Genomic DNA, 19,893 nt, shown 5'->3' on the forward strand with positions numbered 1-19,893 from the left:
ACGGTTCGTCGCTTTTTAGCCGCCTTGGTCACTGGCACGTTGGCTCGTTGGCTCGCTGGCTCACTTGCTCAATTTCCGCTTTTAATTAAATGAACATTAGGCCAAAAGGCTGAGCCCACAAAAAAGCCACCAACCAACCACCTGATGGCATGAATGCCACGAGCTGCATTTTACATTTGCAGGCGTTGGCCAAATTGCGCGTAAATTGCATGCAGTTAGTTTTAAAATTTAAAATTAATTTTTAGCTGGTATTTGTCGGGCTGAACAACTGGCCTTGTTCGCCCGTATTTGTTTGTGCTTTAATAGCTGTTAATATTTATGAACCAAAAGTTCAAACAACAAACAACCGAATAGAGCCAACTGTTGTCGATATTTAACGATGCATTCGGTGGGCGAATTTGTGTGCTGCGAAAACTGGCTTTATATTGGATGCCAGCCAAAAAGGACCTAAACAAACAGCAGGCGTGAATTGGCTCGTAATTATTCAATAACAGTTTATTTAAAACACACCATTAGGGCTTCATTGATGTAGTCACTACAATTTAATAGATGATCTAACTTTTCATACCTATAACATTTTGAAAATTAATTTGCAAAATGGTATTATTTACTGGGAATTTCATATTTTTCTCCACTGAATTAATTACATTTTACGAACTATATTAATTATGAAATGAAGGCAGGCATAAAAAAGTTGTCAAACGTTTTGCACCGGGTAATATTTTTCTTCTCTGGCGTAGTACCAAATGCACAACAAGATAAAGCAATCCAAGGCGACTAACAACTTCAGTAAGTTCATTTGCAGCAATTGCATGCGCATCACTTCAAAATCTGAAGAGCAATCCATTATATATATATACATCTTATATATTCTGTAGATCAAACTTACCATCTTCCTGCCGTTGTGCTTGCAACCATCTAAGTTGAAGTTCGGGCTGCAATTGATCGAATTCTCTGTCAATAGTCATCCTGAACGTCACAAGACCATCGGATGCATCAAGAGGAACATTTCCAGCAGGAGCTGGCAGGACGAAATCCGGATATTGGATAGCTAAAAACAGGATGCAAAACCAGTTGCTATGTCGAGACATTATCGATCAGCCTCCTATGAGCGTAGAACTCTTTATGGTTGTCTCTTGAACGAGGTTCCCCAACATTTGCGTAAATATCGAAATAATAAAAAAAAAGGCCGCGTAGAAGCGTGGCTGGTACTTATATTTACATTCTCGTTGTTTAAATACACCAGACAGAAAGCAGCTGGGAAACAAACAATGACAAGCAATATCCGATGCGAAGGTTAGGCGACAGAATTTCTCCTTATGGCGGCAAAGTACTCGTGGATGAATCTGTTGTGGTTGTTTCCAAGACCGATTCCGTTCTGGATTCCGTTGTTGTAAACGGCGTTGTTCTAGTCGTTGTGGTTTCTTGCGATGGCAAACTAGACTCTGTTGTGACAGGCGCTGTATTCCCAGACGGCGGTGATTCGCCTCCATCATCACCGGTACCAAAACTGCCCATAAGGCCTAAAACTCCCTGTATATGAAGAAAAAAAGTATCACTACGGACAGCAGTTAAATGCATAATTCTAAAACCAACAAACTTATACAATACTTTGTACAACATTTGGTTTTCTACGACTTAACAGCCTCACTTCTATTTTGAGTGACACGAAATCTGCTACGAAAACCTCAAAACAAAACGTTTACGAACAAATTCTTGTCTTCGTAAAGAAAGGTGATTCTTTCTTGATGGATTTGTTTTTTGATATTCGTAGCTTTTACTTACCTTAGAAAATTCATCCCATATATTTTGAATAACGTCAACAGCTACTTTAACCGGAGTAAAAATTCCCGACGCTGGCAATGCATGTTGGGAGGTTTTGTTGTGGCTGCTGTTATCCGAGTCTTCGAGTCCAAAGATATCGTCTAGTAGGCCGTTTCCAGATGAATCCCCTCGACCGGTAATCTTGTCCAGGAAAATGCCATAGGCACTGGCCAGGAAGCCGAGGAGGCACAACCATATTAACAGTTTCATGACGTTATATTTATGGATTGCTTTTCTTCTATCCTACACCAACAAGTAGATGTGATCAAATGTCTAACAAGATGCGTATACATTTCGTTTTTGACGGCTGCTCTCGAGCTGAATATTCTCAATGACCCTGAATATAATTAAATAAACGGCTGTACAAATATCTAAAAAGACCTGACATCATTTGCCTCAGGTGTGACTGACTCATGAATGAACCGTGTCGTGACATAAGTAGACTTAGAAATATATTTAAATTATAGCATGAACGTGAGCAAACATACTCTTATATGCGGAACTACCTAACAAAACAACAACAAGTATGTTAATAATATAGCTATTAGGTACTAAACATTCAACTGTAAAAGGGTTTATTATCTTGAGTTTTTCTCAGCTCAGAAGATTTGTTTTTGAATAGGTATAAATAAAATGTTCTATGCTACATTCGACTTACTTAGAATACAACAATTCAAACTGCTCAGCTAATCCTTGAGGCTGGTATTTGATCGCCGCTGAATGTGATTTTCCAGCAAATAAAGGCCATTCATTTCATTTCGCCGTGATACTCGTCGGCAAAGTCGGACATCTAATTGGCCCTAATATCGCTGTCATCCGCACTTACACCCGAGTTGCACTCAGCCAGCATTATGGCTTTGATCTGACTTAGACATATGCCCAGGATAATGGCGTTGGTGTTGGCAGATGCATTTTGCCCTCCACTTCGAGGGGTGCGACACTCGAGCGCATCGAGTGGAAGGCGGTGGAAAAGCATTTCAAATGCATTCACAAGCAGTAGCGTTTTAAATTACTCCCAAGTTGGGGCAAATCTGCGGGCTGATGACTCAGTCATTTCGGGGGAGAACTTGCCATTGGAAGGGGACTGGTGTTCAAGCTCCAAGAAGGCGATGTGTGCGAGTGAGCTTCAATTAATATGCAGCAATTGCATGTATACGCGTCGGTTATCTGCTGCCACCTAATTGTTTATTTATGTGCACTTCCTATGCCATCTAATTAACTGAGTGCAGCATGTGGATTACCTGTCATTTCCACCCGTTGTTTATCGCCAGTTTCAATTGATCAAATTTGCCCGAGGAAATCAAGCGTCCGCACAAAAGCAGCTCCCAAGTAGTAAGGACCTAATAAAAACGAGGATATCCCAGCAGAAACTAGCAGTCTCATCTCATGGCCCCGCAGCCTGATCTATGGCACTGCAAGTGTCACATAAATTACAAGCGGAAGCATCAAAATGCTGTCAAATGAAGGAAGGGTAGCAGCGTCGAATCGAGTCGCGTCGAAAAGGATTTTCATTGCCGCATTCTGGAAGCGAGTTTCACTTGCAGTACACGAAGAAAAAAATCTTAACAGACTACAAAACTTAGAAGGTATTGCGTGTTCTGTGTGACCAAAGCACAGCATAAGGTTTACTTAGATCCAGTGTGACCATGCCATATTTAAAGGGTGCTTATTTAGGCGATAGGTATTAGCTAAATGCAACTTTTCTCTATGTGCATCTGCTTGGCTCGATTTGGCTCGGATTGCTCGGGAGCTTGGCGTTTAGTTTTTCGCATTGGCACTTTGTCTTCATCACAGGCGACGAGCGGTGGCCGCAACAAGCTAATCATAGCCATCGACGGCCGCATCATCGTCTCTTCATCGTCATTCTCATCGCCGACGTCGGCATGCTCCTACATAGCTATAAACATCAATTTAGCAACGAAAATTGGTTTTCAGATAGCTTCCACACACACACACACACACACACATACACATTTCGACGCACACTTCTTCAGCTGGAGAAAAATTGTTTTTCGCTTTAAGTGACAAGCAGTGAGAGCTAACTGACGACAACTTTGTCGATGTCTTAGTTCGCGTCTTGGTGTAGTGTTCCTGGTTATTTATTTGTTGTTTTTTGGGGCCAGAGAATTTCGTCATGTCGAAGCATCCATGTGGAAAGTAATAAACTAATAAAAGAGAGACAAACACACTGAAAATAAAATTCATATCTGTGCTTAAAAAGCTGTTATTTCGTGGCTTTGTTTCATATTCTAGCAAAAACAAATATGTTTATAGTATATTGATGACAAGTGAATATTGCAGAACATCGGGCGTTGACATTGAGACGAATTGAGCACACCCATGCTGCTCCATAAATTTATCATTGCATAACCGCAGGCGCATGAATAAGACATTCAAAATGTGGCAAATGGAATGTGCATAGCTGAGCCGAAAGCCAATATGTATTGATGATGATTAGATTGAATGAAAATTCCATGGTCTAAGCCCAGTTGGCCAGACAATTGACCAATCCTCAGCCACTCCACTCGTAAAATGCCAGCAGAGCCTGTCATAAACCACAAACACATACACACTTCAAAAACAGCACTTCACTGGCGTCAAAAGCGAAAATTATTTAAATTTATGCCTGGCTCAAAAAAAAAAAAAAAGGAAAACGAAGTAAAAAGCGAAGACGGTCGAAATGTGTGCCAAATGAAATTCGTTGAAATTTTATGCAAACCTCAACAAATTGTCATTAAAAGCGGCAACACATACACACACGCAAACAGGACTTGGCCATAAACAGAGCCGCCATTTGACCGTCCATATTTATGATGTGAACGACAAGACAAAATGGACTTCCGGCCGGCAAAAAGGAGCGAGAAAGAGAGAGACGGACAGAGTGTTTGGGGCCATGGAGTTTTGGCTCTTTGCATTTTAATAGACTGACCCAAACGCTTTTGAAACCACATGCAGAACGCGAAAATATAAACGCCTGCACTTGTATGTACACATATGTATGTATATGTTAGACAGGGACATGTGTGTGTGTGTGCGAGCCATTTGCAATGCAAATTGGCAAAAGTTTAAAAAATTTATGCGGCTTTAATGGCACCTGGCGACTGCAGAACGGACCACGGATCCAAAAACCAGACCACAACACACCACACCAAACTAACTAAGACTATTCGAGGAAATTATATACTAAATAGCAGAATAATTTTTTGGCATTTGTGCTGCTCATTTTTTTTTTTTTTTTTACTTCTCCCCACGTTTTTGTCGACTACATTAAATGCAAATTTATGCCTATTTGCTGCAAGAAAGTGTAACGGAACCTTGCTGTTGCTAGCTGCTTGTTAAACTCGCATAAATTTCGCTGGCGGCTTCCCATTTAGCCTGACACTAAAAGGATGTAGCACCCAGAGATGGGAGGGGATTCACTTTTTCGGACTGAGGTGAGGTACCAGTTGTGTGACGAAAGTGTATATTTAATAGGAACTTATCTAGGGAAAAAGTCCAACTTTTACACAATATTTAATTCGTTACAGTTCTGAACTCTGAAAAGAACCTTCATTACATCATTATCACTAATTAAAGGATATTCTGTAGAAATTCCATCTAGTGACGAAGCACACCACTCCTTTGGTCAGCTCAGCTAATAGGTACTAAAAATGGTTTTTAAAAACAAATTCCACCCAGAATATTGAGCGATTCATCAAAGACATGGGCGTGCTTTCGAAGGAGGCAAATAGAGGGATTGGCAATGGCTGAACTATGGCAAACTATCGCCACTTGCATTGTGCATTCGAGCAATGCTTGCAACTTATTGTTGTTATCGTTCTTTGCACTTCTTTTGACTTCTTTTGGCTGCCACTTGGCAGGCGAAACTCTTTGCAACTTGGCTAAGTAAAATTTATGTGCATTTCTTGTGCGCCTGTGTCCCTTCAGTGCGAAATGTGCCAAGAAATGTTTGGTTTTGTCTTCCTGTTTTATTTTTTGGGCTCTCTTAGGCGCAGCAGGGCAAGCAGCCGAATTGGAAAAACGTTAGCTTCAAATAATTAGCCATTAACAATTGGCCTCGCCAATCGGACTGACAGCGCGACTTTTGACCGTCTGTTGCCAATTTCCTCTGCTGGCCCAAAGTTTTGCGCTTTATTGTGCCTGGTTATATCATCTTGAGTTGCACTGGCAAATTGCTGCCTTGCTGCAACTTTTTGTGTCCGAATGGTGCTCAATAAAACGATTTATGCTGCCTGCCCCTTTCGAGCCCTGAAAACTTTGTGAACTTTTGCCAACATTTGTTTTGTCTATTGCCTTGTATCTTGTGGCATTTCTGGCAGCCGCCAGCTCTCAGCCACTCAGCTGACTTGGCCTAAACTCTCCAACTTATTAGTGCATTTTATCCAACGACGACTCAAGAAGCTGCGTGCGGTTTGTCTTGGGGTGCCCATAAATCTCGGCGAGGCAAGTTTTCGGACACGGCCAGCAAATAAACACTTGGGGTCATAAATCAGGGCGCTGCAACATGGCCAACATGGCGAACATGACGTGCAACATGCACTGCGCCAAAAAAAACTGCATTCTGATGGGCTAAGAAAAAAGGGGCAAATCGAAGTTTGCTGGGCGTGGCTAATGCAAATCATGCAGCCGCGACAACAGCTGCACATTTCTGCCAAATTGGCCTGGCCGTAACCGCTTGGCTAACTTGGCATTCATGGCGCTGTGATTCCGAACGCCTCTGCATAATTTATCATTCATTTGGGCTCATTACCCGTTGCAGTTATGAATAATAAAGGGGTAGCAGGAATAAAAAATTGATGTGCACCGCTAATTGAAGCAAGTTTCACGTTACTTAAAGCCCCATGTCAACGCCAATTGGGGCTTTGCGAAATTTCGACCACCACCTGGATTATATTTTGCGGACTTGCCAGCCGCTGATGCTGCATGTTCAACAATCGCTGTTCGATTTGTGGCCGTCGCTACATTTTGGCCACTGTCAGACTGCAACTCATGTCATGTGTGACAAAAATCGAGCATTGAAGCCATTGACATACGCAATTTTGGCCAGCAATTGTAATTGGTTTAGGTCCTGGTTGGCAGTTGTAGTTGCAGCCAGTTCGAACCATGAACCGTTCGTTAATTAACATGTTCGTGGCTTTGCTGGATGTAACTGTCCATGTCCTGCAGCTATCTCATGTCAATTGGGGTGGACCTTTGAGAAGTAATTGCAATTTCTCTTTATTTATCTTATTTAAGTTACTGCACTTACTCACTCACTTTGCCTTGATTACTTTGTGAGTTGTACGACAAAAGCTTGAGAGCACCTGTCATTAATTGTTTCTCAATGGTAAATATTGAAACTGACAAAAGTATCTTTTGACAAGTATCTTTAACAATTGAGCATTTATTAAGATGAATAATAATTTGGTAAGCTGATCCGTGCGCGGCTAGTACAGCTAGTAAAATTCGTTGAGATGTAACTATAAAGTTTATCCAGCAAAATATTGGTCCACTCCGCTGTGTAGATTCTATGCAAAAACTGCCACCGTTAAGCGAATCATTTTGCACGCGCAATGAACTCATCGCCAGCGTGGACTTAATCAAATTTCGTAGCGCAAAATAGCTTGGAGAACAGCATTTCCCGTTTCGGGCATTTCCGGCACGTTTTTTGGGGCGAACGGAGTCTTAGCATACTTTGGAGCTCGCTTTATTGCGCTGTCAGTGAGAGTGGGCGGCTGTTATGCTGGTAAATGGAGACGAGGGCCCACGTTGACACACTTATTTACCAGCTGGCCACGGCAGCAGCTCCATGGTCATCTCCTGGTCGGTCGGGCATCCATACCAGCCCTTCTGCCCCCATTTAATCTGCTCTTTGTGCGCCGAGCTTGTTGCACGCTTCACGCTCGCGATGGCACGCGGCGCATAAATCAATGGCAACGATCTTTACGTGCTGCCTCAAAGTTTCTCGTTCAACATCCGCCACATCTAGAGCACTGAGAGAAAAAATGCGCAGTTCGCATAGGGAACTTAACCTTATTACCGGAACTAACAGGTGCTTGTACTTTCCTATTTTGGAATGCATAAACAGTGCTTTAATTAAACACTTTTTCACTCTCAAGTGAAGGAAGTGCATTTTTCTAAGTGCACGAAACCCGTGCTCTTCAGTGCTTCTCCCACCAACACTCACGCGCCTTGCAATCTTTATTGCACATTGCGGCTTCCGGTTGGCGGATGCGGATGTGGATGTGGATGTGTGCTTGTGTGAGTGCGCTCGTGTTTGTGTTTGTGCCTCATTTTAGTTGAGAACGCGGCATTAAAATGCATTTGGCTTTCAATTTACTCGCACTCGGGTAATATTTTCATTAAGTGTTTTCTTTTTACTCATTTTAGCCACGTGCTCAACCTCCATCTGCTCACCCGAACACTTAAGTACTCTAAATTGTTAATGAAATGTTAAATGGCTCGGAGTGGCCGAAGGAAAACACAATTCGACGCCTGCTGATTGACCGTAATGAGCCAGTTACGCAACAATATTCATTAATTAGTAATTAATAATGACCCCTGTGGGGCAGAGGGACAGGTGTTTGCCACATGTGGCATTAATTGCCCAGGGCCAGGTCGATGCTGGGCCCAATTGAATGGTCAATTAACAGCATTTGGGCTAATTAGTATGGCCTCCGCTCTTGCAATGAGTTTTCGGCCAGCAACTGAGACCCCAAATGTCCTGCAAACAAATTCATTAATTTCAACAATCGATGCAGTCACAAAAAAAAAATCGATGAGTTGACATCAAAAACAAATGCATTTCGTGAGCATGGATGTGAATTGGTAAGACCCAGTTGAACATAGAAAAAAACGCAACTAACAGCAACTGAAGTGGAACGCACAGATAGACAGCTGTTGATAACGCCCAGAAACCGTCCAAACCAAACCAAACCGAACCGAACAGAACTGGCAGACACAAACATGTGTAGGATTGCCAAATCCTTTGACTCCATCTCTGCACACCACGCTTCCAAAATATCCCATTCCCTATCCCTATACCACTCCCATTACCAACCTACATTCTATATCCTCCATACTCCATACTCCAACCTCCATCCTCCAGCAGCAAATGCGCTTGTCCCATGCTGATCCCTTTAGCTGTTGAATTGCAAATTGTTTGTATCTGGCGTCAACAATTTGTTTTTTGTCTCCGCTCGTAAGAGCCTTATGTCGGAGTAATGGCAACTATATGATATAGTTTGCCAAGCCAGATTATTAATGTAGCTATGCTGAAAGCCAGTAATGGCAAGCACTTCCCCTTCAGATTATCAACTTGGAAATGATCTCGAGCTGCTGGCTGCTGCGATAAGCTTCTTTTAATAAGCGACAAAGCTAGAAGTTCATCCAATAAATACATAGGGGAAAATGCGAAGCTTTATATTTTGAATATATGATTGGCTCTGTCTTAAAAGTTTGGAAATTATCAAAAATATTTTTAAAATTTCGAAATTACTTACTGGATTTCAAAGCAGTGGTGATTTCTGCTGCACTTCAATAATCCAATTAGATTTTGACGCATTTTTAACCTAAAATAAGGGTATTCTGAGCTCGTTTTGATCTAGATCCCCAACTTTTTTTTTTGCATTTTTTGCCCATTTTTTGTAGCTCGCTGACAAAATGTCCACCCATCTGTCACGGCAACCGGCAACAACTTTCAGCCAGCGGGCAGGCATCAGCAACAAGCAATCCGAAACTTAATTTTTTTTTCATACCCTACATGCGCAATTTGTATGATTTCCAGCTGCAGTTTTTTGGTTGCGCTGTTTGTAGGTTGTCAAATGCGTTTTTCCCACTTGTTTTACAATTTTTGCTTTTGCAAGAAACAAATTTGAATGCACAGCAAATGGCAAATGAGCAAGTGCATTGTCAGGGAGAATTATTAAATTGCTGCGGAGCATTGGAGGCTGGAAAAGTGGGCGGCAAGTGGGTGGAAAGGCGGGGCGGGGAAATAGAGCAAGTGCCGCTTAATGGTCTGGCCATGTCGTTTAATTTTTTGTTGTTTTTTTCCCCAGCGCTTTGGTCGCATTCTGCTGCATTGTGCGCTAAATACTTTGACGTCTTTTTATTGTGTGCTCTTATTTTATGCATTAAATTTGCTTACTTTTTTTTTTGTTTGCCTGTTTCGCCCGCAAGCATTCGAGCCATTTGCATTTACATATGCGCATTGCTTGCTGCAGATTGTATTTAATTAAAATTTGTTGTAATTCTAGAAATGGCCGGCAAATGCGGCCATAAAGCAGCCCCATGACAGCCGCAAGGACGGACCTGATTTAAGTGCGTGCATATGTAGATATTCGTATACCATTTACCATTTACGGCATATTCGATTTTTGGCCAGCACTGCGAGTGCGGCCCATGGTAAATAATGAATGCCCAAAAATGCAGTAATTTATCGCCATGTTTATCTGCTACTCATTACTAGGCAGCGGCAAAATCTGCATAAATATCAAATGTGCCGCATGAGTGTAAGTGTGTGTGTGTCCTTTTTCGAGGGTCGAAGGGAAAAGGCCATTGCAAATGACGATAAGCAAAATTCAGTTTTGTTAATGTATCGGCCAATTCAATTTGCTCGTGTGCCGCGGACGTTCATCAATTTTGCTGGCAAATGCAAATAGCAAAATGATAGGCAAAATATTTATTGTGGCACGCATAATGAGTGAGAAATCTTGTTTTGGCAACCAAGTCAGGTGCCAGGAAGCCAGATCTAATGGGCCCAGAAAAAGCTGGCCAAAGTTTGGGCCGAAAGGGATGACTTCACCATCATCAGCAGCGTTCCGTGCATTTTGCATGCGAAACAGCATAGTCATAAGCATTAAAACTAATGCGCCGAAAAGTAGACTATTAAAAATGTAAAGTCAACTTTATTAGCTCGAGGAAAATTGTGTCATTTGTAAGTCTGCGCGTGCGTGTGTGTGTGTGTTGTATGCTTGAAATTTGATGCTACTTTTCCAGAGATGTCGGCTTCTTTACTCTATAGAAGGGGTGATTTTCCGTCTTATGCTGCTGTTAAATGCTTTCAGCAAGACTTTACAAACTTCCAAGGGTCATGGCATTTCGTTTTCTTTGTGCGTGAACTCCAGGTTTGCTTAAGCCCCAAAAATCATTTCATTGCGCTGGTGAATGGAATATCTGCACCCATATCCCCATTCTCCAGAGCCGCTGGCAACGGCCTCTCAATTGCCAGCAAAGTTGGACAAACACAGCGACCCATAATACACATGCTGGCTGGCTGGCTGGCTCACAAACTAACACATTAGGCGGCATTTCCTTTGCCAAAGTTGGTTGACTTCGTTTTTGGGGACTGTGCGACGGCAACAACAAGCAAATAAACTGACAGACACTCGTTTCCGTTTTCAAACAAAACAGACGCCATATTTAAAATTCCAAACGGGCGTCCCGGCAACAACAACAACAACGACAACTATTCTGGGCTATATAAGCAGGCAAACAAATGAAATAACAGAAAATTGCCGTTTGCTAAAAACTTTTGCTTTGCTTTTTTCCACTTATTATTTTTTTTCCCCCTTCTTGGCTGCTGCTGCGTTCGGTGCCAAAAACAAAGAATTCAATTTAGTGGGTCGTGCGTTGATGTGGACAGGTTCATTGAACGCGGCGATTCCTTCGAATGCGCATAAATTACGCGCCATCCACGGACTCGAAACTAATTGTGAAGTTATGCCGAACGAACGATTCGATGGAATGCGCCAGTGAAAATCGAGTATCCGCTCAAAGATGACAGCGTTCTCGAATTGTTTCACTTTCATATCGTCATGGCATTTCGCAGGCGACAAACAAAAAAAAAAAAAATCGAGAAACGAAAAACGAAAAACTTGCTGACCGGTGGCCGTGACTTCCGTGCACCAGAAATGAAATGAAAGATTTATTCCAGATTCGCATGACGAGATAGTGCGTTGTGTTGCTGTTGTGGCAACTGCCATGGCACAAAAGACACGTAGGCCAATAAAAATGCCATCCTCGTTCGGCTGGGATCCTTCGGAGTTTGGCCGGAGTTGTATATTATGCTAAAATGATTTGTGCGGCCAAATTGCCGTACAGACGTTGCACTAATTTTATGGCAAGTGCATGGCGAAAACAATCAATAAAAGATAAGAAGTTGCTTTTGCTGTAAGTATAGTAGAACTTTGTGCTAAGGTACATTAAAATGATGGAACACATAAATTACCTAGGCTTCAGCAATAAATTTAAGGGAAAGTCTGGGATTTTTTGGAAGTATATGAAGTTTAAAGTGTATTCTGTAATTGAATATGTTTACCAAACGCTCTGCTCTTATTTCCCTTGGTTTTTACTTCAAAATGTGCCTAGAAAGGGGAGAGTTTTAAACAGAAGCAAAACCCTCCATCGGAGCATTAGAAAAATCTATAAAATCGCTGGGTCTGTCAGGACGCCACCCATACATGCCAATAAAATATTTTATCAAACGTACGTGCTGCTATTAGTCTCCCGATCCCACTTGGCAACCACCCACTTTTCATCCCACCCCGTCACATGTACGCATATCAAATGACGGCGTTGATGTGTTGAAAGCCCGGAAAAGACGAGAGTCGAGATCGGGTTGGTGGTCAACCCTTTTTTACGGCTGGTCACTGGAGCACTCCGGCACTCCGGCACTCCGGCAGTCGGGCATTCCGGCTCCGGTTCTGGTCTCTGATTATGCGTCGTGCGGCCATAAATTTATATTGAAAGACGTGCGCTGTTAATCAAATTAAAGTGTTTGATTAAATTTTAAATAAAACTCGCACTCTGTGTGTGCGCTGCATCAGCGGGGCAGTAAAAACAGAACAAATGGCTATATATATATATACAGTTATGAATGAAAATTAATTTAAGAACACGTGGCGTATGCGCAATAATCAATTTATGAATTATGCGCAAGATTATTAATTAAATTCTCTTGTTCTGCGGCAAAGCGATAAAACGCTAAAAGGACACCCATTTAAGTCCGCTCCTAAAGAGAATTTCGAAAACGTGTCGCAAAGTACGTACTACGTAGATACACAGATACGTAGATATTCGAACACACTTTTGGCTCAAGCGGTGCCGGCACTTTAAAGCGCTTAACGGGCCAACTGAAGTTAAATAACAATTTCACTGCTCATTAACCCTAATTTGTATGTAAATTTTTCGGGTGCCCCGGTGGGTCCTTTTTCCCCCGGTGATGCAATGACGCCTCTCTCTCTCATTCTCTTAAAAAGGCCAACTCCTTCCTCGCCATTTTGTATGTTTTAAGTAACGCACATGACACGGAACGCCGGGAGTTACTCCTTCTATATATAGTAGTACTTATATAGCGGAGAAAATGGTCGACGTGGGAGGTGGTGGCCATTATGGAGCATTCGCTGGCATTTTCTTCAAGTTGCAAATAGTGCGGGGCATGCAAAGTGCAGGAAGCGAGAATGAGTTGCCTTTGGACCAGGCCAAAAACGAGCAAAAGGGCTGCCCAGAGATAGCTGGGAAAATGAAGCGAGAAAAAAGGGGAAAAAGCGTGGAAGATTTTTTGTCTGTTGCCCTCATTCTCGCCTTTTCGCCATGCATCCCAACCCAACCAAAGCAAACCCATCCCATCCCATCTCGACCCGAGTCCAAGTCCCATCTTCCATTAATTCATCCGCCATGGTGGCCAAACAATAGGCCCGGCATTCCAGCGTGGCCACATTTGGTGGCTGGTGCCGAAAATGGTCCATTTTACTCCGTTTCAAAATTGGTAATCTTTTTTTCATTCTTTGGGGTGAAAAAAAACTTGTCAGTGAAGCCAAGAACACGAACCACTGGTAATTAAAGGGAAAAACCCGCTTCTAATAAATTAGAAAACTTAGGTTAAAATAGTTAAAGATTTTCTTTAAAAATTAATTCATTTATTTTTACATTTTTTCTATGAGTGTAGAGAATTTTATATTTAATTAAAATGAAGTGATTTAATCAGTTGTTTATACACGACAGAGTTTTAATAAATAAATGTGTATTTTAAAACGTTTTCTCTCTGAAAATATAGCACAGTTTTTGGCCATTCTAGTCTTTTTTAAACTTTTTGGTACGATTTTTTTGGCAAGACTTTTCGCTCACCAACTTTTGCGTCCAAGTGGCAACCGGGCATTATTTTTGCAGCCCCAAATGGACTTTCGGCAGTCATTATCGGGATGTTATTGTTGCACCACCGGCCAGCCAGGCAGCAACAATGCCGAGGAAGGATCGGCCACGACCGACCGGGCGGAGTGCATTAAAACAAAAGTGAGTGCATGTGCGGACACTCCGTTCGGCTCGCAAGGACATTCGCAAAACAGGGACCTCCAACTGGCAAACGGCAAACAAGAAATGACAGCCATGCCATGCCTTGTGCCATGCAAATTCAATAAATTACGGCAACGACCATTAATTATATTTTAAATTGCAATGTCCACACTGGCACACTCCAGTGGGAAAGTTTTGTTTTTGTGCACCCCCCCCCCCCCTCCACACTTTTTTTTTCTGCGACAACGAAGTGAAAAAGTTCCACTCATTCACCGGGCAGCAAATTGTCGCAGTTTATCTCCTCCGCACGCATCGAAAACAAAATGCATATAGTCGCAGTGGCACACTGCCATGCCCCACGGGCTGCCGAGCCGCCCATTTGTGTTGCCAATGAATGCGGCGCAACAAATAAACCACTTTTGGCCATTGCCCGGCATAAAGGATAAATAAATGCGGCGAAGAAAAGAAACGACGGCGGGCAAAACAAATAAAGTGCTGAAACAATGGAACTCCAGCTGCAACTTCAACTGCTGCTCACTCCTGCCGCCGAATGGGTGGTCACCAGTACAGTACGCCATCCACTGGTCCACTTGGAGCATTATTATCGCATCGCGTAAACAATTCTCGAGTTGTGCCTGTTGACACTGGCGGCATGTCATTAAGGGCGACCGCTGACGTGTTAACTGCAGCGCGTCCAACTTTTAATTGGTTTTAAGTCACAAGTTAATTTCCATAAAGCAGGGGTAAAGCTCAAAAAAAGTGGAGAAAAAATAAGGTAGAAAAGCACAGGGAAAATGCAGGAAAAACAGAGCAAGGAAAGTAAAATCGATCCTACGCTTAAAAAGTAAAGTTGATAGCTAACAAGATATCTGGATATTTCATTAACTGACATGATTTAGATGTATTTACTATCTATAATCCCTTATTTCTTGGGCTTGCCCCGCTTGCCGCGTTTCGGTTTCTTCTTGAATGGTCCCAGACCGCGTCGCACCATGGTTCCACGCCACCAGGCCTGCAATCTGACGGCGCACTGGATGCGGTGCATCTGCAGGTCGAGGAGTCGCTGCTCCTCCTCCTTTTGGGCGCGGTATTCCTGCACATAGGTCATCCGCTCCTCGTAGATCTCCTTGTGCTTCTGCAGCAGCTTCTTCTGCTCGAGGATGCGTAGCTCCCAGGCTTCAGCTTCGCGATCCACCCGTCGCATCTCGCTGACATACCGCTCCTGCCACTCCTTAATCCTGGCCTGCAGCTCCAGTATTTCCCGCTGGCGGAAGGAGCGAAGCTCAGCGCTTACGCGCTCCTCACGTGCCAGCTTCTGCTTGATGTCCAAAATGTCGCGTAGGTAGGCACGCTCAGCATTCTCACCCCAAATGGTTCCTTGGGCCAGACGACCCTCCTCCCAGCGCTGCACCAAGCTGTACTCGAGGTCATTGACACGGGAGACACAGCGCAACTTGTACTTGGTGTCGGCAATGCGTTCCTCCAGGTCCTGTAGCTTTTCCTTGGTGACACGCTTTTCGAGTTCGAGGTCCTCCTTGAGTTTTTTAAGTTCATCCTTGGACTCCTGTAGCTGCTGGGCAGCCTGAGACTCCTCACTCTTGTTGCCACACAACGCGGCTATCGCTTGCCTAATGTTTTCCAGACCCTTATCCTCGAGACAAGGACTTTCCGCCACTTTCACCTCAAGGTTTGCCATCTCCTTGTCATCGAAGGACTCAATTGTCTCTAGTTTAAATGCATCCTTCTTATCTTCGAACTGTTCATCCTCAAGGAGTCTAAGATTTTCATTAATTTTCAGACACATAATTTTCATATCGGCAGAATCCTGCGGATCTTCACCTTCTAGATCCTTTTCTTTCTCCCTTTTAGTTTCTACATCCTGATCCTGCGTATAATTTTTCTCTGCCAAATCCGGATCATTCATGGCTACCTCGAAAATCGCTCGCAGGGCATCCATATCCCTTTCGAATTTCAGTGCATCTAGGACATCTTCATCAAGCAGATCGGCATCGTTCTCCTGCTCACCGAGCAGGGATTCCAGTCTAGGCAGCACCTTGCCCGTAATGAGGACACGTTCCGGCCTCTCCTGCTCCCCCATCGACGAACTGCGTCGCCTGCGAAGAGAAGCCGGCAGTGAAAGCGGTTTCCTGGCATTTAAGCGCTGGGAACGCTGCTGCAGTACAAGCTGATTCAATGTGTTCCTATAGACGGTCAGCAGGAGGATGCGTCGCAGCTCCAGCAATTGCTCCGCCGTGTGTCCTTGCGACATGGCAACTAATACCGAAATGTGTTGCCCGGCGAGACAAAGGGTTTTGGAAGCCAATCCATGTAGCTGCCCCCTCCCTAGCAACAGTTGCTAGGCTGTGGAAGTTTATAAATGTTTGGCTTTCAACATGAACTCGGATTTTTACTCATCTTCACCCCGCAGCCGGCTTTCAACTTCTGACTCATGTACGCCTCGTTCTTGGAAAAATGCTTGGATACTGAGACCTGGCTTGCATATTTCATTGCTGTCATCGTCCTCGTGGCTTACGTGCGAAAATGCCCAACTGACTGCTTCAGACCCCTTATTGCACGCAGGACAGAAATCGTTGAATTTATTTGCCATCCTCTGGCTCCTTTGGGTCCTACTCTTTCATTTTTCCCTTTCGCTGCGTATCTGTGCCTGTAGTTGTATCTGTAGCCGGAGCCGCGTATCCTTGGGGTTCATTCACTCCGTGGGCATGCAAGTATGCGTCTTCGCCCTCCGACTTCTTCGCTTGGCTTATATGTTTAACCCAATAAATGCCGCGCTGATTGCAAGTTAAATTATTGGCGCACAGGACTCCAGACCCGCATTACAATTAAATTATCGCATTAACCGCAAAACCTGCTCTCCGACTCTGTCTTTACGACCGATTTCCCAGCATGCCCGCAGCGACAGGGTTTAAAAATAAAATAAGTACATGAACCTCCGTGGCATTACACGGTATGGCATGACCTTTCGATCAGCACGGGTTATGGGGCACATAAAGGAGGCACAACTTGGTGGCACAACTAAGAGGCACAACTATGAGGCACAACTAGGGGGCACAACATGGAGAATCATGAAGAGTGTCCTCTTCGATCTAGAACATAGAACATAGAAATGGAATAATAGCTAATATTTATATATTTTTCCATGAGTATGAACATAATCCTATGGAATAGGTACCAAGTAGCCCAGATCATTTGCGCTTTAGAGGCAAACCGCCGAAAGTGGTGAATGCACCGGGCGGCTTTGTCTGGCGACCAGGCCGTAGTGAAAAATGGCTGGGCGGACATTAATTTAATGCCCGCCGATGTCTCGCGCACACACACGCTGAGATACAGAAAGAGACGGCGAGAGGAGAAGAGTGAGAGAGAGAGAGCGAAGCAGGGAAGCATGAAAGAGATGGAGGCAGCAACGCACACATGGGGTAGTAGCAGTTCGCACTTGGCGGTCTGCTTCGCTTTCAGCTGCCATTATTTTTAATAGACTCGAGAAGAAAAAGTTTTCAGTTTTCTACTTCATTGACTGCAAATCGGCAAAAGAAGCTCCCGGGTCGCGCATTGCCGCCATTTCAGGACCGTTAAGGATGTTAAGGATGCCAGCCAAAATTAAGTGCCCCCAAAAAAAGTGCTCTGTGCAGCGCCTGATAAGCACTCACATACACTTTTTGGCACAACTGCAGCGTAAAGTCAAACACATAAATCGCCCGAGTTCGCCACTAGCAAAATTTTCCAGCAGCAAAAAAAGTTCAATTTCCATTTAGGTTTACCCCCGCCCCCCTTTCCGCTTCGACCATTTCCAATGCAAATGCTCGATTTTGACAAACTTTTCATTGATATCCTTGCGCGCACTCAGCCAATATCCAATCAAAAGAATTACTTGGGTGCCAGGACATGCCAAGTCGCCAGGATATTAATAGCTTCAAGGTCCTGTCGCAAATTGTTCCGGCTAAATAATAAAAATGTAAATACTGGTCGGCCCCTCAAGTTCAGCACACATCCGAACACATGTAATTTGCCAGTTGGGCGATATTTTCCAGGAACAGGTATCCTACTCCACTAAAGTTTATTAGATAATGCGTTCCTACGATTGATTTAAAGCCATGGTATCTTAAGATTGCACTCCAAAATTGAAATATTACGTTACTTTCGCTACTCATAAATGCACTTTCAGTATTTTTGGACAACGCTTAAGGAATGACGCGTATTTTAGTTAACCAAATTGGTAGCGACAAGGACGAAATTGTCCGTGGTTGAGGTCGCTTGGCAACCAGTTCATTTTGTCGCTTTGCGAAGGTCAAGGAAGGCGACTAAAGGGGCTGTTCTCCAAAAAGGCAATATTAGATAATAAAAGGCAAAGTAAAAATAATAGGCTCTCATGACTTAGTTTCAAAGATGCTAAGCTAGCTAGAAAATGGAAACTGCTATGTACCCTTTGAAACAACGCCCCTGATCCTTGCAGACATCCCCCTGCCCCCTGAGCCATCAGGAACCGCGGGGATAACCTGCCGCACATATGACAGGACCCCATCCCGGCCGTTTGGTATCGCACCCATGTAAATAACCAAAATTTTATATTGCGGCCCGCAACCACGGCATATACTATACATGTGCCACGTGGAGAGAAGCGAGCCAGGACGAGCGAAGCCAACGCCACGACAACGGCAAAGCGAAAGCCAAAGCCAAAGCCAGGAGCAAGTCAAGCAGGACACGGAGTTGCTGCGGCTTCGGTGTCGCTGGCAGCAGCAGCAGGAGCAGCAGCAGCACGGGAGTGGTCACTGCTGACGCTGGGAAGGCTGATGATGGCAGGCGGACATACGGGCCACACAGGACATGCAGGACAGGCAGGACACCGTGGTGAGCGTGTGAATATGTCAGCGTGTGAGAGAGGTTCTGCGCTCTTGTCTGCGGCCGGGGGAGTGATAGACGCCACTGCCATTAATTCACATTCAGGTGTCACACGCTTGGACGAGCACAAGTGCTGGGGTATGCACTGAACAAAAAAATGGAATAAGTGGCCACAATGTTGCGAACAATTTATATAAATAAGAGGAAATTCAAAATTAAACGTTGGAATATAATAAAAAGCAATACTTTTTACCATACATTAGGTAGCAATTTGTTAAATATAATAGTAAGTTTGTATAATTGCATTTCAAGAATGCCCCATTTTGAAATCATTATGTGGCATAAATAGACTACAATTTCCCGCAGTGTAACTGCGGCTGCGAATGTGCGACAACAACATGTGTTTACACTCATCAGAACAGGAATGGAAGAAGCTGGGCCCACTCGTGCAGGCAAATCCCGTGCAATGCATTATAAATGGCTCCGCCGGGTCCAGCGACCCCAGACGACCCTCCACGTTTTTTGGCCAAGAACACAAAACTGGACGGAGTTCAAAAAGAAGTGACCTACTTGCCGGCCGTGTAATTAGTATACCACACAGGCAGGGCCAGAGAAAACAAAAAACAAAAAAAAAAAAAAACGAACATCGAGCGGAGTGTAAAATTCATGGGGCGAAAAATCGAAAGTTAGTTGCCGCCGAGTTGCTCAATGCGTGGCACGTTGGGAAAGCCGACAGAGTCGACGAGGCAAATCGATAAGGGCCAAGTGTCCCTGGCCAATGCCAAGCAACCACCAAAATAAATACGCAAAGTAACCAGCAGCACCAGCGGCAAAAGGCCAAGAAAACGGGCAGCCATGACAACGCGACTCAACAAAACAAATGCCAATCACCCATACAAACTCGCATTAAATGCGGCTATTCGAATAAACTTGCCTCAAAAA

At 43.8% G+C, this 19,893-nt stretch overlaps 3 protein-coding genes and 1 long non-coding RNA gene across 5 annotated transcripts; all 4 read right to left on the reverse strand.

Moving 5' to 3' along the window:
• Nucleotides 1-471: 471 nt before the first annotated feature.
• Nucleotides 472-1,131, reverse strand: CG43139 (uncharacterized protein). 2 transcript variants are annotated; one of them, NM_001260409.1, is made up of 2 exons: nucleotides 890-1,131; nucleotides 472-831 (listed from the first exon to the last, which is right to left on the reverse strand). In NM_001260409.1, the coding sequence occupies exons 1-2, from the start codon at nucleotides 1,089-1,091 to the stop codon at nucleotides 698-700; spliced, it is 336 nt and encodes a 111-aa protein (NP_001247338.1). In that variant the 5' UTR covers nucleotides 1,092-1,131; the 3' UTR covers nucleotides 472-697. The 2 variants fall into 2 exon arrangements, with proteins under 2 accessions (NP_001247338.1, NP_001247337.1); NM_001260408.1 differs by having other exon boundaries at nucleotides 606-831.
• Nucleotides 1,132-1,195: 64 nt separating this feature from the next.
• On the reverse strand, nucleotides 1,196-2,062 carry CG5402 (uncharacterized protein). The gene is made up of 2 exons (NM_143308.2): nucleotides 1,786-2,062; nucleotides 1,196-1,533 (listed from the first exon to the last, which is right to left on the reverse strand). The coding sequence occupies exons 1-2, from the start codon at nucleotides 2,032-2,034 to the stop codon at nucleotides 1,318-1,320; spliced, it is 465 nt and encodes a 154-aa protein (NP_651565.1). The 5' UTR covers nucleotides 2,035-2,062; the 3' UTR covers nucleotides 1,196-1,317.
• A 436-nt stretch (nucleotides 2,063-2,498) lies between these two features.
• On the reverse strand, nucleotides 2,499-3,207 carry lncRNA:CR46086 (long non-coding RNA:CR46086). Its single transcript, NR_133467.1, has one exon. It is a non-coding gene; the product is annotated as a long non-coding RNA:CR46086 (long non-coding RNA).
• An 11,809-nt stretch (nucleotides 3,208-15,016) lies between these two features.
• CG13972 (uncharacterized protein) lies at nucleotides 15,017-16,363 on the reverse strand (the record flags this gene model as incomplete). Its single annotated transcript, NM_143309.1, has 1 exon — nucleotides 15,017-16,363. The coding sequence occupies one exon, from the start codon at nucleotides 16,361-16,363 to the stop codon at nucleotides 15,017-15,019; it is 1,347 nt and encodes a 448-aa protein (NP_651566.1).
• Nucleotides 16,364-19,893: the final 3,530 nt, after the last annotated feature.

The sequence above is a fragment of the Drosophila melanogaster genome, chromosome 3R, assembly GCF_000001215.4.
Source record: "Drosophila melanogaster chromosome 3R".
Taxonomy (NCBI): domain Eukaryota; kingdom Metazoa; phylum Arthropoda; class Insecta; order Diptera; family Drosophilidae; genus Drosophila; species Drosophila melanogaster.